Source organism: Pinus tabuliformis, chromosome 1_2 (assembly GCF_031772625.1).
Source record: "Pinus tabuliformis cultivar Carrire ecotype Pingquan chromosome 1_2, CPIR1, whole genome shotgun sequence".
NCBI classification, from domain to species: Eukaryota; Viridiplantae; Streptophyta; class Pinopsida; order Pinales; family Pinaceae; genus Pinus; species Pinus tabuliformis.
This window is the reverse complement of record NC_142298.1, coordinates 796,226,196-796,241,513: the sequence shown is the minus strand read 5'-3', so window position 1 is coordinate 796,241,513 and position 15,318 is coordinate 796,226,196. Positions and strand designations below refer to the sequence as shown.

The following is a 15,318-nucleotide window of genomic DNA, read 5'->3' as shown; positions in this document are numbered from 1 at the left end:
ATCTACCCCCTTATGTGAGGCCACCACCCTAGTCCCATGGGTATCACGCCTATCAATGTAAAAAGAACATAAAGAAAACATTTGAAACCCTATGAGCAATGAACTACACATCTAAAAAGGGGATTGAAATGAAATCAACTAAAGCTTGTTAAGTAAGCCAAATTAAAGCAAAGAAAAAGGCTAAGTAAAGGGTGGAAAAAGCAATGCTAAGGAAAGGGTAACTCAAGTAATGCAAGGGCTCCCTCTACAAAAATGCTCATGGATGATGGTTTCAAATAACCCATGTATAAAACTATGATACCTCTTATGAAGTACACCCTAAACCACATCACTTATCATTCACACCTATTAATAAAGGGTTGATGTAGGAACTATTCCTCGTTCTTGAGATTGGAGCACCTAATAGGCGCATTTGATGGTCCTGCCATATCTAAATATATCAACTTGTATAAGGTTTGAAGCTAGTGTAAGTTTAAAGAATATACTTTGTGTGATATACTTACATGGCTTTAATACTGAGTATGCTCCACTTTTATGCTTCAATGGCTCTAGGTCCATGCTAGGTGTTATATGCCTTTAAAACCATAAAAATTTGCTGTAATTTATTCCCTTCTTTACTCATCATTTTAGCCTTCATTTTACATTTTATTATCATAGTTTTTGGAGCCAAATTTGCTCATGTCACAAATTGTTATATCGCTGCAATTTCTGATTTCTCAAGCTAATTTATGCCATCCAAGTGTGATTTATTGACTTTATGTGTCGAGGAAGCTATCCTGAGCTACTATTGGTTGATGTAAGCCTCTAGAAGAGCCATAGCAACCTTTGAACTCAAACCTGGAACTTACTCTTAAATCCATCCTAAACCCTAATTTCCTATCTTATTCCTTGGGTAGAAATCATTGTAGAATCCTTAGAAGGCACTTAGCTTAAGTTGATTTAGTTATTTGATCCCTAAGATCTACTAGGGAAGCCTCCCATGGATTTGATTGTATTCATCACTAAAATGTAGGGAGTTGTTGCTAAGGTGACAGTGATAATAATCCCATTGTCGCACTTGGTCTAGGTCACTTAGTGAGGCTTTGCACTAAGGTGCTATCCTTCACAATAACAGGACCCCTGCATTATTCACATTTCATAGTTCGAACTTTGCATTAGAGAAGTTGAAAAGAGATGCCACTTAAATAGAAAAACTTGTCAATCATTATCGTTTAGTTATCAAGTTCAACACAACCACCACATCATAGCATGGTTTTTGACAATTCTCTAAATCGGTATTGCTAAAAGTACACTATAATGAGGCATCTTCTAGAGGTCAAACAAGCAATGTTGGTCATGCTTGTTAATAATTTTTATGCAAGTAAAAGCAATTAGAGTGCAAAGAAGATTTATAATATAATATGATATGATAGTTATTTTCTATATAATACTGTATAATATATAAATACTGAATACCAGTTGTAATTTTGTAAATGTCTTTTGTTTTATTTTTCCAGCAGTTTCCGAGGAATATTAATTTTTTTATAAAATAGTATACATAGATACATAAGTGATTGTGTGTTTGTGCATCCTCGTTTCCCTGTTTCTTGAAATTTTTGGAGTGTCATTTCCCAAACCTGTTTCACAAGTCGATGCCTGTTTTTCACTTCCAGGTGAAAGGTTTTTTTCTGCTCAGGTTCATAGAAGTTCATGCGGGAAGTAAAACTCAAATCAACTATAAATGTAACTACATAATGTCTTTTCGGAAAAATGTAACTGAGGAAGATAATGAAACCTGTCATCAATGAAGAGACAGCTAGATGGAGGCACTCCCAAATGCTGGGAAGCTTCCGAGTATGCTTCAATTTCAGGTTTTCGCTTTCCTGATTTTGGACAGACATTTATGTTAGGGACTGCACCAAAATAACTGCAATCATGTGAATCAGTATATTTTCAAATTCAGCAAAGTCCTATCTATACTCAATCGCTTGCAAAATAGTCAAGTAGTTGTACTAAATAAACAAAGTTCATCTGAGGCCACGGTTTGGGAATAAGTTAATATTGAGTAATGTTTGCTCGTTAACCTTATTTCACTCTTTTAAGATATGGAAGATAATAGGCAGTTAAACATTCTTTGAAGTGAAACTTGTCTTATTTGCTAAGAGCAAGAGATCCGATGAGAAGTTTGCTTGTCTCAAAAATAATGCATTAGGGGAATTTTGAGGTCTAAAATGGGCCTCCCAAGGAAATTATAAAATAATAGCGGAAATAATAAAATAAGATTATAGATTACATCAGAAAATTTTAGAGGGAAAAAATAAAAAATATTTTTTCAACTCGTATTTTCAACTTATCTCCCTATGGGTTTACTCAAATTTCGAGTGGAAATACTCGTTGGATGTAAAATTTGATTCCTCATCCAATGAATACCCATGTTGCATATTTTCGATGGACCCTACTACACGAAAAATGAGAAAAACATGATTGCAATCGCGTTTTTTCATGTATTTCTCATTTTCGTGTAGCAGAGTCCATCAAAAGTATGCAATATGGGTACTCCTTGGATGGAGAATTAAATTTTTCATCCAACGAGTACTCCTGCTCGAAATTTGAGTAAAAACTTAAGGAAATAAGTTGAGAATACGAGTTGAAAAGGTAGTTTTATTATTTTATTATTTTTTAATCTTTTTACGTTTTTACTCCAAAAATGGTAAATCATCCCCCATGGTTGACATAATCATCTTGAATCCTATTGGTTGTTATAAAGTTTATTTTGGTTGTACGCTTTTCTTAGGAGGCCCATTTTAGACCTCAAAAGTCCCCTAATGGTCTGATAATGAACGCCTATGTTATACATCTAATAAGATTAGTAGGTAAATTATTCAACCTTGCTTATTCAACTTTTCTTTTTTGAAAAGCTGCAATTTATATTACATTTTAGAGCAGTAAGGTTACATCATTATCAACCATTTGAACAATGTTACACTTCATCATGGCATGCCCATGGTTTAGTATGAATGCACACATTCAAGCCAATGTCTTAAAACTTAGACTCAGATTAAAAATTGGTCAAGGGTATGTTGTCGCTCAAATTGTACAAGTGAATGTGACAACGGCTCAGGGCGGGGGTCGTCACTTTGATCCCCTCCCTCTCCGTTCTAGTTGTCTCTGTTGATTTGGGGTAGCATCGGATGTGCTCTAACCATAAAAATTGGTGGAGAGGCTAAAGCACATGAGATTTACAAGACACAGAAATCGTTTTGGAAAATTTCATCCGAATGAAGAGTTATTAAAATAATTAATATTTTTAATGAGTTCCTAAGTCTCAAATTAGGAAAATAAAAATATTAATGGGTATTAATAAAGATACGGATGAGAAGCTTCTAAAAGATAAGGATCAAGTCTATTTTAATCCTAGTCATTGATTAGGGACTTAATCTCGGTCGTTAATTCACCAACAGGAAAAGTATAAGAGAAGACTTGAGGGTCAGTTGGAGACACACTAAGAGAGACCAGTCAGTTCGATTTCTGGAGCGGGGCTTGTCGAGAAATTCGAACTAGAAGACTGGATTGCAATAAGGGGTAGCGAGTACGTAACAGAGACGCAAGTACAGTGCCAGAGGACCAGCGCAAAGATCAGAGAGGCAAACAGAGAGCCACTCAGAAATACACAGAGGCAGTTGGACTACGCAGTGACTAGAAGGCCTGCGTGGGTGACGCAAAAAGGCCACATGTTGACGCATTGAGGCAGGGTGCTAACGCAGAGGGTCTGGGAGCTGTGCAGAGGCTAGTTGAACTGATGCTAAGCCTAGGAGAAACGTCAAAGGATTTATCTCTGTTGGGTGAGTCAATCTAGCACCCTAGTTGTACTCAAGAAACGCTGATTAATAAAATCCTCCGCTACTGCACCATTTTCCCGCATTGGGTTTTTCCAGGGACAATTGTCCAAAAATAATTGTGTTGATGTGTTTGATTCTTGTTCATGTATTTGTTTCTAAATAATGATGTGATATCTGCAGTAGAATTTATTTTAATATTTACTGAAGGGATTTTGTAAATAACTTATTGGAAAATAAGTAGGTAAAATAAATCAGTTGTTGGAGTAATAGAATTTTCACATGGTATCAGAGGAAGGAATCAGAGACAGGAAGGGAAAATCAATTATGGATCGAGATCATGATGCAGAGGCATCTACATCCAAAAACTCATGCAGATTTTCAGAAAATTGCACAAGAGATAGCAATTTCGATTTCTCTATGTTGGCTTCTAGATTGGAAGAAGAAGTTGCTTGTGTGACAAGCTCTGCATCATCAAAGGTATGGTATATAGACAGTGGAGCCTCCTAGCATATGAGAGGAATCTGGGAATGTTTCTCAGATTATTAGGATGGAAGGATGAATTTTTAGATCACCATGGGGAATAAGGCAAAGTGTACTCCAATAGGGAAGGGTACCATAGTTTTCCAAATAGAAATGAGAGAGTGGATCCGTGCTACCAATGTGATGCATGTGCCAGGACTGGGGATGAACTTACTTTCCGTATCACAACTTCAAACCAAGGGCTATGAATTTTTCTTCATTAAAGAGAAAGTATATGTCAAACACCCGAGTTGGAAAAAGAAAGTGCACACCAAAATCAAAAGTAATAGGTTGTAGAAGTTACAGCTAGAATCACCAATGGCACTGATAGGCAGTGATGGAGACAAGGATTTTAATGAACTATGGCACAGAAAAATGGGACATTTGCACCATGGGGCTCTGAGAATTCTCAGGAAAACTGTAAGAGTTCCTGATCTTAGTACAGAACGAGATGATGTATGCAGAGGATGTGCTCTAGGCAAGTATGCCAAAGCAGTATTTCCTAGAAGTAAATTAGGGGCCAAGAGTGTACTAGGGTTGATACACTCAAATATTTGTGGACCAATGTCCACTAAAGCTCTTAGTGGTGCTGAATACTTAGTCACCTTCATTGATGACCACTCCAAGAAAACTTGGATTTTTTCCTGAAAACCAAGGACGAGGTTTTCTATCGATTCAAAGAGTTCAAGGCTCTGGTGGAGAATCTGACAGGGAAAAAATAAAAATTTTGCGCTCAGATAATGTGGAGAATATGTCGATAAGGACTTCACCGATTTTTGCGCTAGGGAGGCTATCAAAAGAGAGTGGACAGCTCCTTATAATCTGGAGCAGAATGGAGTAGCAGAAAGGAAGAACAAGACTATTGTGGAAGCAGCTAGGGCCATGATGTATGATCAGGATATGCCAAAATTCCTATGGGCAAAAGCATGCAACACGGTAGTCTATGTCCATAATAGAACTCCTTATAGGGCATTGGGAAAGATTACTCCAGAGAAAGTCTTCACTAGGAAGACACCTGAGGTCACCCATTTCAGGATATTTGGGAGTTTAGCATATTTCTGTATACTCGAGGAGAAAAGGAAGAAGTTAGATCAAAATGCAGAGAAAGGATATCTAGTGGGATATAGTGAGAACGCTAAGGCATATAGAATCTATCTTTTAGGAAGCAGGAACATAGTAGTTCGACGAGATGTAAAGTTCATGGAAGATAGGGCCTTCAGAAAATCTCGAGAAATGCCTTCCCAGGAGCAGTGAAAGATGAGTCGTTGGTCAAACCACTTCAACCAGCAGAAGCCAAGAATTCTCCCTCAGAACAGGAAGAATCACAAGAAGAGGAGGAGCTAACAGATGCACCTGCTACCAGAGGAAGAACGAGCCGGGAACTTCGACAGATTCTGCGGGATGCAGAAGATTTCATCGGTGCACCGAGAAACAATAAAAGGGAGCGAAGACAACCAGATAGATATCAGGCCTTAGTAGCTCAGGATGGGGAGCCTTCCAGTTTTCAGGAGGCCGCTCAACATCAAGTTTGGATGGATGCGATGGTAGAGGAATACAGCTCTATAATGGTGAACGATGTCTGGGAAGTAGTGCCTAGGCCTCAGGACAGATCGGTGGTAGGTTCGAGATGGATCTACAAGATTAAATACGCTGCAGACGGCAGTGTGGAAAAATACAAAGCCAGGTTTGTGGCTAAGGGGTATGCTCAGAAGGAAGGAATTGACTACGAAGAGACCTTCGCCCCAGTTGCCAAGTATACATCTATTAGAACTGTTATATCTCTTGCAGCACAGATGGGATGGGATATTCATCAGATGGATGTCAAAACGGCGTTCTTAAACGGGTAATAGAAGAGGAAGTATATATTGAACAACCAGAAGGCTTTGAGACACATGAGAAGAAGTCTCATGTATGCAAATTGAAGAAAGCCTTGTATAGGCTCAAACGTGCACCTAGAGCATGGTATGGTCGAATTGATGGTACTTGCAGAAGATGTGGTTCGTCAAGAGTGACGCAGATCCAAATCTCTACTATCTGGTTGTAGAGAATGAGCCTCTAGTCCTAGTATTATATGTGCATGATCTCTTCCTGACAGGATCATCCAGGCTCATTGAGGACTGCAAGAAGAATCTAGCCACAGAATTCGACATGAAGGATTTTGGACAGATGCATTATTTCCTGGGGTTGGTGATTTGGCAACAGAAGGGGGAGATCTTCCTTGGACAAGGGAGATATGCTATAGAAATTCTGAAGAGAATCAGGATGCAGGACTATAGGCCTATGGCTATTCCAATGATCACGAACTGGAAGAAAATTGATGCATCAAAAGACAAGGATGTTGATCCCACCTTATACAGGCAGCTCGTAGGGTCCCTGATGTATCTGGTCAATACCAGGCCAGACATTTGTTGCGCTGTCAACACCCTCAGTCAGTTCATGGTGGAACCAAAGAGGGCGCACTGGGCAGCAGCAAAAATGTTCTCAAATATATACAGGGAACAGTCGATTATGGACTCTTGTACACCAAAAAAAATGATATTAGACTGAGTGGGTTTATTGATGCAGATTGGGCTGGAAGTTTAGTAGATCGAAAAAGTACCTATGGGTATTGTTTCAACATTGGATCGGGGATGACCTCCTGGTGTAGTAGGAAAAAGAAATCCATAGCTCTGAGCTCAGCCAAAGCAAAATATATGGCCGCTAGCATAGCTTTGTGCAAAGCCATATGGCTTAGAAAATTGCTTATAAACCTGTTGAGAAGAAGGATGGAAGCAACCAAGATCATCTGTGATAATCAGAGTTGCACCAAGCTCTCTGAGAATCCAATATTTCATGATCAGTCAAAGCACACTGATATTCAGTGTCACTTTGTCAGACACTGTGTCCAACGAGGAGTTGTGCAGTTGAATTAAACTCCTACAAGAGAACAGGTGGCGGACATCCTTACTAAGGCCCTTGGAAGAACCAAGTTCACTTATTTCAGGGAGAAGATGGGGATGGTAAAGAATCCATTTCAGTAACAGAAATGGATAAATATCAGGTGTTGCAGTGCTATGAGCAGCAGGATGCAACATTTGAGAGAGAGTTGCAGTGCAGCTGCAGTGTTGGGAAGAAGGACCAGCAGCAGCACGGATGCAGAGGGAGCTACAATATAGATGTAGTAATGGCAGTGGTAGAGTCATGGGCAGCAGTATAGAAGGAAGCAGTGCAGAGGATGTTAAGAAGCAGGCCAAGCATCAACACAGGTACTAATAACGCAGGATGATCATGTGGTGGGTAACAGGCTGGACGACTCCTCTTGGAGGTGAGAAACCCTTGAAACCCTGGCCTTAGGTTAGCCTCTTCTACCAAATTCGATTTCATTTGATAGCTTGAGAATTCACCTATACAAATGAGGAGAACAATTACCAAATTCCCAATCTATACAAAAAATAAAAATAAAACCTCAAAACCCCAATTATTTACAAAACTTCAAAAATAAACAAGGGTTAGATTTATCTACAAATATTCACAATATTTACAAAATTTAAATACTTTCTCTTATTAGTAGATCAAATCTTTATAGCGTAAAGTTAAAAATAATTTTTTTGAGATTTTAGAATTGATGCTATGGATGAATAATTTCAAAAAATTACTGGCCAAAACCCTCATGCAAAATCAATTGTCAAAATGAAAGCCCAAAGCTCAAACAAGGCCAATCCTTCCCCACAGTCTATGAACTTTTAGTAAGGGCTAGTGTACATGTAGATCTCTATTTAATCTTGAAAATAATTGTTAGATCATATGGTGAATCAAATCACCTAAGGCAAGATAACCGTACCAATAAAATGTTCGTATCACCGACAAAAGATATAACAATTGTGAAATTTTAGCACAATATAGAACACGAAAGAATAAAATACTAGCACATACCATAGATCTGCAGATAGAAGAACAACATGAACTGAAACCCCAAAGTCTTTCTATTATGCGAAAAATAATTCCAACCTAGAAAAGCTCAAAACATTAAAAAATTACTTCATCCAAAGATCAAATTACCCAAAGGTGGGAAATAGAAGTTTGATAGTTTCCTTATATAAACAAAACCCCTCCAAGTGTAAAATAACAGCTAGCTAGATTGATCCTCGACAAAATAATCTCATATGTCGAAAATAACTTGATCTTCTTTTAATTTCCACCACCGATTTTTTATTTTTGAGGAAAAATTCGAATTTCTCTTGAAAACCAATTGTTATTATTCCAAAAATTAATATCTCAGATTAATATCCTCAAAAATTTGATTTTGACTTAACCACCAATGTACAAAGACTCAAAATTCCTTAAAAAATTATTTTTTCCCATACTGGAGGACCTCCAAAAAATCATTTATTTTTTACCCACGATTTTTTATTTATTTTCCACTTGGAGAGAATTTGATCTCTATAATTATTTTTTGGCTCAAAATTAATTAATTTTCTCGCTTAAGACTTATTTAATTTTCCCAAAAAAATAATTAATTAACTCTAGAGGGGATTCATTATTTTTTCACCCTCAAATATTTCAGTTATGATGTCTAACTATGAGTAACCATGCACTAAAATATTTTTTACATCAAATTATTACAACATCAACCCTTAGAAGAGGAAAACACTTTTAAATACAGACCTCAAAACATTACCCAATTTTGCGACACAATATGATCTAGTATGAAACCAATTGTGTTTATAATAAAATAATTTAGCTACGGTGTCTAACTATGAGTAACCATGCACTAAAATTATTCTTAAACACACTTTTATATTGACTCGATAAACACTAGGACTCACTTAAGACCTTATCCACGAATTCCACCCTAGCTTTGGAGTTATAACTAGAAGAAAAACTTTGTTGATTATCTGGTTTTATAAATACACATAATTCTGGGAGGTTAAAAAACTTCCTAAGATGAAATCCTTCGACAAAATATTAGGCTTACCTAGGTGTTTCTACATAGCTTAATGGTCATACTAGCATCATTTACAATAATATTTGCAGAAATTGGGTTTACAATGACAAATTTTACGCTGACGGATGGCTTTGATCTTTGAAAAAAAACTCCATTTCCTTCTATTATGTTTCTCGGACTATTGACAAAGTGTGGTCAACAAGGTCAACTCAGACTTGGACTCGAACATGGCCATGTCTCAACTCGATTTGATTTTAATGACTTGGTTTACTAAAAAGTACATAAAATATTTACATTTCAATAAAAAAATATTAAACATTACATGCCATTAGAGACAAAATATGTAATGTTTTCTCATGTATTTATCATAGTGAATATATCAAAATGGCATTTTTGAACACTGAAGTGTACCTAAAGATTTTTTTGAAGACTCCATGCCCAAGGATATATCAGAGGCTTCATGTACCATCAGATATCATCATATCACCAGAGTTTTTCAACTCTACTTCTTCTTCTCATCTTCTTTTGTTGTACTTAGATTCTACAAACCCTGCGAGGATGATGTAGAGTGATGCTAGTATGATGAAGTTGAGTCATGTAACAATCCTACATAACTTGGGACCTTGTCACCAAGTGAATTTACTCTGGGAGGTTTTTTTCACTTGGTTAATTATTATATCCTTACGGGAGCTTAATAATTAATTGAGTTTTTTCCTCCAAGCATAACCCCAAAGCTGGAGTACGGCTTGAAGGCGAGGCCTTGGATGAATCCTAGTGTCTAGAGTCATTGTATATTACCATATTAGATCACTCGTAAAATTTCGTGGCATTTGATCAGGTCTAGGGGTCATTAAAAAAAAAAAAATCTGGCTAGGTGGAAATTTGAATAAAATCTGAATGTATAATGTAATAAGTGATGTCTAGAGAAGTTGTATGGAGCATGCGGGTTCAAAATTACACCTCTCACCCTCAACTTTCTACTATGACACACTTTGAGGGGTAAAAAATAAGTTCTAGACCCTCAAAACCCACTTTTCCTAAGTTTAGTGGAAAATGTGGCAATAAATTGAGCCAACAATTAAATAAATTGGAGAAAATAAATATCCACACATGCTAAATGATGTGGAAATGAGGTGGAAAATCATCAAGGAGTTGAAGCCAAGTTATAAAGTGATGTGGACCAAGAATCAAGGAGAAACATGTGACAAAAAAGGGAAATCAAATTTCCTTGAGGGGACCACGAGTTTCACAAAAGCAAATCGCATTTTTTTAGGAGGATAAGTCGAGTTAAGGAGGTGACTCACCCATTGGTGGGCTTTGACTTGGAGTTCCACAAGAGATGAGTGGAGAGTGGTCTCCTACCACTCCACTCTCACATACACATGTCCTCTCCACCTCAACGAGTTCTCCTCCTCAAGGATTGTGTGGGCCTCTCTAGAGGAAATCAAATGGCCACTTGGGAAATTCGAATTTGCATGTAGAGGCATTGGGATTGTCACCCATTTGTCTTGGGATTGTCACCATTTTCCTTGGGATTGGCTCCCAAACTTCTATATAATAGAGCCATGGTCTCTCACTATGTATCCATTGTTATGAGCTATTGTGCTTGGGAAAGCTCTGCTCTTATGTACATTTGTTCTCAATTGCAATAAAATACTTTGGGGTTCATTCATGAGTGTTGTTCCATTGGAGTATGAATGATTGGCTCACTATTGGTATAATTTTCTTTGCTTATGCTTTTGATTTATGTTATTTCCATATGCTCTTGTAAATGTGTTAATGTAAAGTCATCTTGCATTAGTAGTTGATTTAGGAGTATACTCTAGGTGTAGAAATGTCTAGCTATTTTCCAATATATTTCTAGAGTTTTCTTATCATTTCATTTTCTAAATATATATGGGATTAATGTTGGATTGAAGTTTTGTAGAGGAAAATCTTGTTGGATCAAATATCGCTAAGATAAAGGTTCTTTCTGGTATGTTTCTCGCACTTCTTTGTAGACTTGCCTAACCGAATTGCTTCCCTTCAAATGAGCTCAAGCACTGCTATATATACTTGTTTGCCCATGTCCTTTAGGCCAACATGATCACCTGAGGAAGGCCGACATCATCTTCTGCAATAATCTCTTCGTTGTAGGTCGAGGTGAAGAGGGCTAGTGACAAGGTCTTGGAGGATGACTTTACATATACAAGTGTCAATCTTTACAATGTGTAACATGTCTTCATTATATGACAATGACTCTTTAGACTTTTATGACTAAATGACAAAACTCCTAAGGGCTCTCAATGGGAGCCTATACTAAAATAAAATCTCTTGCTCATGAAACCCATGATGAAAGCATTACAATAATTTTGTTTTTCTTCTTTACATCTCTTACATAAAAATCACAATTATATATCATTATGAAGACCGAACCTAGTTACACTTTTCAACACGCCCCTTGCACAAACTAGCTCATCCCTACCAGTAGCTAAGCTCCCAAGCAGTGTAATGTCGGGGTTCCATGCTAATCTAGAAACGAAACCACCATGTTGTCATTGCTCCACTCCGATTATAACTCACTGTGCATTGTGCTCACAAAAAATCCTCCTCTCCTGGAACCTTATGGAAAAATATCTATAAAGGTTGAACATACCCTGCCAAGGCATCTCCAAGATGTCAGAGCCTACCCATCCATTGTTAGTCCCGATCTTGAGCACAACAAGGAAAACCTGCCTCACCATACACTGCAGGCCTCAGTGATTCCCCATGTGCCAACCCAAGAATGAACTGGATCACCTGTTATCATGTTAGTTTCTGTAGCATCTGATCCAGGTGGATATTGGTGGCCACCGGCCAATTCCACTTGAACCCCCACCATTGTTTCTTTTAGTTTTTCAGTTTCCCTATTTGTAGCACAATTTACTAATTTTGGCAGTTTTTCGGATCCTGAACTTCTGGAGCCATTTTGAGACCCTAAACGACGTTTTTTAGGAAAACTGGGAACTTATTAGCTCTTCCCAAAGTTGTAATCCTTGTATAGATCTTTCTAACAAGGTATTGTGCACGTCAAACGGAGATCGTATGCCAAAGTTACGACCCCGGGAAGTTGATGTACCAATTTACCCAAAATAGGGCCCATAGTTTGGCGCTTCATCTCCTAGGGTTAGGGTTTTGGATGTTTAGGGTTTTCCATTGTTTCTCGACAATAAATAGACCTTTGAGCCTCATTGTAAGACAAGTCAGAGGCATGTAGCCACCACATCTCTCCTCAGAGATAAGCTATCATCGCCCGAGCTAGTTTATTACCAGTTCTGTTTGTAAGCATATTTTAGTATTTTACATTAATGAGATGAAGTATTATTTTTGTTGTATCTTTGTATTTATGGTTATCTCTGTAATTTGTTGCATTCCTGTTTAAATCCGGATCAGTGGTATCAGAGCGGTCTGCTATTTCTCTGTTTTTCTTTGCATGTCCCCAACGAGGTCGAGATATAAGGAGTTAGGGCTTGAACTGGTCGAACCTTTGCAAAACCAGCCTCACAAATCCCGACGACCTCCCATGGCGAATGAAAAAAAAGATGAGGGGGCAGGAAATCCTATCAAAATCTTGCTCGAAGAGGCCCTCAAACGAAAAAGGAACGCGATGATGAACAACTTTGCCCAGATCCTTCAGCGGCTACCCAGGGGCGACACATCTACTTCCAACAGCTACTCTGGAAGCACCACACCCTTTAAGGTACAAGCTAACTTTGACATTCCCATATTTGAGGGTCAGATAGATGAAAACACTGTAGATAAATGGTTAAATTTGCTAGAAGGGTATTTTTCTGTTCATGATTTTTCCGGTCGGGAAAAGATTACTTTCGCTCTTCTCAAAGCCGCTCCCCACGTCAAGGACTGTTGGGAAACCTACTGCGAGCAAAAGGATGAAAGTATGGCCTCACTTTTTTCAGCCGCACCCACTTGGAATTCATTCCGGAATGCCATCAAGAAGCAGTACTACCCTATCAAAAGCTATAAGGATAAATACATAAAGTGGACCACGCTGTGGCAAAGAAGGGACCAAGACGTGTCAGAGTTTACCAATATTTTTCATACCCTTCACACAAATTTGGGTGTCAAGGATTCTGAGTTGCATTTGGTACTCAAATACCGCAGCTGCCTACACAAGTACATCCAAGACAATATCGAGTTCCTGGACATCTCCTCGCTCGGCACGGTGTATCGATATGCTGTCAAAATCGAGCAGAAATTTAAACACAAGAAGCAAGACTTTGGATCTACAAATCTGAAGCAAGGGAAAGGTGCCCCCAAACTGCTGAAAAAAATTCAAAGCCAAGGCGGGGTGGCCCAGGACAACCCGCCAAAGCCGCAAGCAAAGAACAACACCGTGAAGCCGAAAAAGGACACGAGAAAGTGGTGTGAGTTCCATGAGAGCTTCACTCACAACACGAGTGAGTGTCGGGCCAAGCAGTCACTGGTGGCCGAGCTAAAATATTCGGAATCAGATGCATGTTCAAACTCTGAGTCAGAACCCGATAAGGGGAATAACAAAGGGAAGCAGATTATCGATGCAGAGCCCAACGCCACCGTTGCCACCACGAAGATCCAAAAGGAGGAACCCGAAGATCCAGAGGAGGAGGAGCGCCTCTACAGATGTGGGTAAAGGGCTCCCCGCTACAGTTCATTGTTGACAGTGGGAGCCAAAAGAACCTCATTTTGGTAGAGGTCGTAAAGCCGTTGGGCTTATCGACCACAGCACATCCACAACCGTACACCATTGGGTGGCTTCACCAAGGACGGGATCTTCGCATGAGCCAGCAGTGTCGCCTTCCATACAACATCAAGCCCTTCACGGATGAGGTATTGTGTGACGTTTCTCCCCTTGATATTTGTGATGTATTATTAGGCCAACCATACTTGTGGAAGTGACATGCTGTATATGAGTCAAGGCCTCGTGCTGTTATTGTTACATTGAGAACTAAGTTGTACAGGATACCAGAGGTAGCATAGCGTGCCGCCATCTCTTTGGTTACTGCAAAACAATGCAGTAAGCTCATTTCCAAAACCGGGAAATTTTTTTCCTAATGATACGCCCTCAAAGAAAGAAGAAGACGGTGGCCACAACCTCTAGACAGGGCCCCTCCGCATGACAACTACATATGGACAAGGTCGTGGAGGAGTACGAGGACATCTTCACCTCCCCCGTAGGGGTTCCTCTGCATTGTCAAGTCAAGCACTCCATCAATCTGACCCTAGGTGCGTCGCTGCCCAATGGACCAATCTATCGGCGCTTCATTCTGGAGAACGATGAAATCAAGAGGTAGATTCAGGAGTTGCTGCAAAAAGGTCACATCCGACTGAGTTCATCACCATGGGGCAGCCTGATTGTGTTGGTACAGAAGAAGGATGGGACATGGAGACTTTGTATTGACTATCGGGCGCTGAACAAGATCACAGTCTGGAATAGGTACCCAATCCCATAGATTGATGACCTTCTGGACCAACTGAAGGGGGTAAAATATTTCAGCAAGATCGATTTGAAGTCAGGATATCACCAGGTACCAATCGAACCTTCCGATGTGTGGAAGACTGCCTTCAAAGCCAAGGAGGGCCTTTTCGAATGGTTGGTTATGCCTTTCAAGTTGACGAATGCTCCTGCAACCCTCATGAGGCTAATGGATGACATCTTTCAGCCATTCACTAACTCATTTGTAGTGGTATACTTGGATGACATCCTGATCTTCAGCCAGAGTTGGGAAGAACACCTCCACCACATCCGATAGGTTCTCCAAACACTGCAGCAACACAAGTTATGTGCCAATTTGGAGAAATGCACTTTTGGCATGACCCAAGTTCAGTATCTATGATACATTATTGATGAAAAGGAGGTGCATGTGGATCCAGCCAAAATCCAAGTCATTCAGGATTGGCCATCTCCAACCACTCTGACAGAGCTCCGCAGCTTTCTAGGTCTTGCCAACTTCTACCATAGGTTCGTGTTGGGATTTTCTCATATCACTTGGCCCTTGAGTCAAGTCACCAAGGGAGGAGCAAAAGCAAAATTCTTTTGGT

At 39.2% G+C, this 15,318-nt stretch overlaps 1 protein-coding gene across 2 annotated transcripts in view; it reads right to left on the bottom strand.

Annotated features, from left to right (window-relative positions):
- FHY1 (Haloacid dehalogenase-like hydrolase (HAD) superfamily protein) overlaps nucleotides 1-15,318 on the bottom strand; it is a 389,630-nt gene that overhangs the window by 83,836 nt on the left and 290,476 nt on the right. Inside the window, exon 6 of one of the 2 annotated variants that reach the window (XM_089394048.1) lies at nucleotides 1,775-1,862. The exons of the other annotated variant lie outside the window; for it this stretch is intronic. Within the exon in view, the coding sequence (XP_089250174.1) occupies nucleotides 1,775-1,862 (88 nt within the window). The remainder of the gene's footprint in view (nucleotides 1-1,774; nucleotides 1,863-15,318) is intronic. 2 annotated transcript variants of the gene reach the window in all.